At 49.6% G+C, this 2,500-nt stretch overlaps 1 protein-coding gene across 2 annotated transcripts in view; it reads left to right on the top strand.

Annotated features, from left to right (window-relative positions):
* The window catches only part of ankfn1 (ankyrin repeat and fibronectin type III domain containing 1), a 54,625-nt gene that overhangs the window by 36,649 nt on the left and 15,476 nt on the right, over positions 1-2,500 (top strand). For both annotated transcript variants that reach the window (XM_041029143.1, XM_041029144.1), the window contains exons 10-11: positions 563-757; positions 1,898-2,011. In XM_041029143.1, the coding sequence (XP_040885077.1) occupies positions 563-757; positions 1,898-2,011 (309 nt within the window). The remainder of the gene's footprint in view (positions 1-562; positions 758-1,897; positions 2,012-2,500) is intronic.

The raw sequence follows: 2,500 nt of genomic DNA on the forward strand, positions 1-2,500 counted from the left end.
CAGAGGTAGAGGACAGTCTCTCACTCCTCTGCTCTTTGTGGTGACGCCTCCTCTGTCCAGTGTTGGTCCTTTTATGGTCACATGCTCAGAGACGGTTTCCATCCTTCCAGCCTTGGTTTCTTCCTGTCCCAGCTGTCTCATGGACGCTGCCGTGTCTCTTTTTGTCTGCTATAGAAAAAGCTTCGGCCTTGGCCCCTGCAGAGCTCAACCTGCAGCTCTGACTCCTCCACAAACTCGTGTTTTCATTAACACAGACACAACTGTACATCCAGCCCACGAGGAGAAGCTCAGTGTATGAACATGACGACACACAGCCCCCTGAAGATCTGTGCTGTTTTCTGTCTGACCTTTGGCCTTTGTGTTTCCTCTCCATCCTTTAAAGCCTCACAGAGACAAACTGTCTCATCATGTGTAAAAACTACATCTCAAACAAAGCTGTTGATATTTAATCCGTCTGTCTGAGTGTCTCAGTGCGTCCGTGTTCTGTCTCCTCTGTTCTGGTGACAGCAAACAATCAAACACACTGAGAACTGTTTTAGTTTTTGTGTGTTTTGTGTTGTAGTTGTGAGCGTGGAGAGTCGGGACGCCCACCTGAGCTCTCTGGTGGTGGAGGCGGAGCGGCGGGCGGCAGACCTGGCGGCTCAGGCCCAGAGAGACGGCCTGTCTCTGGAAGCCTGCCACAAGGACAAACAGCTGAGGGCCTGGGAGTGGAGGAGCAAGCTGTACAAACGCATGAGGACGGGCTTCCAGCACGCACGTGAGTGTGTCTCAGCTCGGACTGAATCTAAGCTAACCTCTGCTTTCTTTTTTTATTTAATTCCACTGAGGTTAGAGACCTCTGAGCGAGTGTTTATCTCTGCTTCATGTAATGATGTTATAACGTTAGCTCCAGGTTCGTCACGGTTACCTGAGGTGATCACATCCAAACGTCACATGTAATGAGCTCACTTCCTGTGATGAAGGAAACATGATGAGTTCAGTTCACAGTGAGACTCAGCGTTTCCCCCGTCGCTCACCTGTCACTCACCTGAGGCTCTGAGCTTCCTGCTGCCTGTGGCCTCATCACGTCATCACTCACTGGATAAAACCTTATGATGGGATGTTTGTTTCAGAGCTGTGTCCTCTGTCAGTCTGTCCTTCTCATCGCAGCATCATTCTGTATGTTTGTTCAGAGACTCATTAGGTCAAGAGCTCCGGTCACAGGTGAGTGACCTGACACCCAAACTGAGATCATTTAAAAATAAAACACAAGGAACAAATCAGAAAATCTGGAACTGATGCTTATAAAGGACAGTCCATAAATGTTCTTTTTTCGTGTCTTTTGTCCCCGTCTTTAGGACACGAGACATGAAATGTGTCTTTGTGTCTGAAGCTCTTGCTCCTTTGTAGGAGCGTGCAGGGGCCCGGGGCCCTTCATGTTATTCAGAGCTTTTCCTCCGTGGCTCCACTGAGCAGATTTCTTCCTGCTGTGATTTTCATTCAGTGGCTGCTTGAGGCGAAACGACTCTGAGATGTTTCTTATGTGAAGGTTGAAGTCGTTTAAAGTAATAACCTGAGATGAGCAGCTGCGTCACCGGGTGATGGCAGGCGGCAGAGATCCAGCTGAAAAGCACATCAGGATCTCTCTCGCTCCACGGCCGCTCAGGGAGTAATGTGTTTGACATTTTCAGACACATTACCGAATTTAGTTTGGAAAAAAATCAGACGGGGGAAGAGAGGGAGGAATATTCAGAAGCCTGTGGGCAGGGACAGGTCTCAGCTGATCAGACACTCAGACAGGACAGCAAAGGACGTCAGCCCCGATGATCTGGACAGCTCCTCTTTCTGTTGATGGATTTTGTTCAGGGTTTCAGTTTGTGCGTTGTTATTGTTGACACCTCCCTGTGCCCCTGCTCAGGTGCCCCGGAGGCCCCGACTATGGTTCGTCTGAGCGTGAGCAGTGGCACCACGCTGACCGTCACCTTTCAGGAGCCACAGTGTCTGAACTCCACTGTAGTGACCAAATACAGAGGTAAATACACACACACACACACGTTCAGGTGTGTGTGTCAGGTCACGCCCTCTCACCTTGGTGCTGAGCTCAGGTAGATCACACACGTCTCCTGCTTTCACGCTTATTATTCTGTCAGCGTTTGATTTACTTTACAGTCACTTTATGATGCTGAGGGTGGAGGCTCACACACACTCCTCAGATACACTGCTGGGCTTTCACAACAGAGAGAGAGAGAGGGAGAGAGGGGGAGGGGGGGAGGGTGGGAGAGAGGGTGGGAGAGAGAGAGAGACACGGAGAGACACAGGAAGAGGTAATTAGAGATGATTAGAGACACCTGGAGGCCTGAGCTGAGCGCTGAGAAGGTTAATGGTAATTTCCTCATCTCAGGAGGGACTATTGATTTGTAATGAAAAGAGAAGCTGTGTGTTTACTGTTGGTACTTAACCTGTGTGTGTGTGTGTGTGTGTGTGTGTGTGTGTGTGTGTGTGTGTGTGTGTGTGTGTGTGT

Source organism: Toxotes jaculatrix, chromosome 21, assembly GCF_017976425.1.
Source record: "Toxotes jaculatrix isolate fToxJac2 chromosome 21, fToxJac2.pri, whole genome shotgun sequence".
NCBI lineage: Eukaryota > Metazoa > Chordata > Actinopteri > Toxotidae > Toxotes > Toxotes jaculatrix.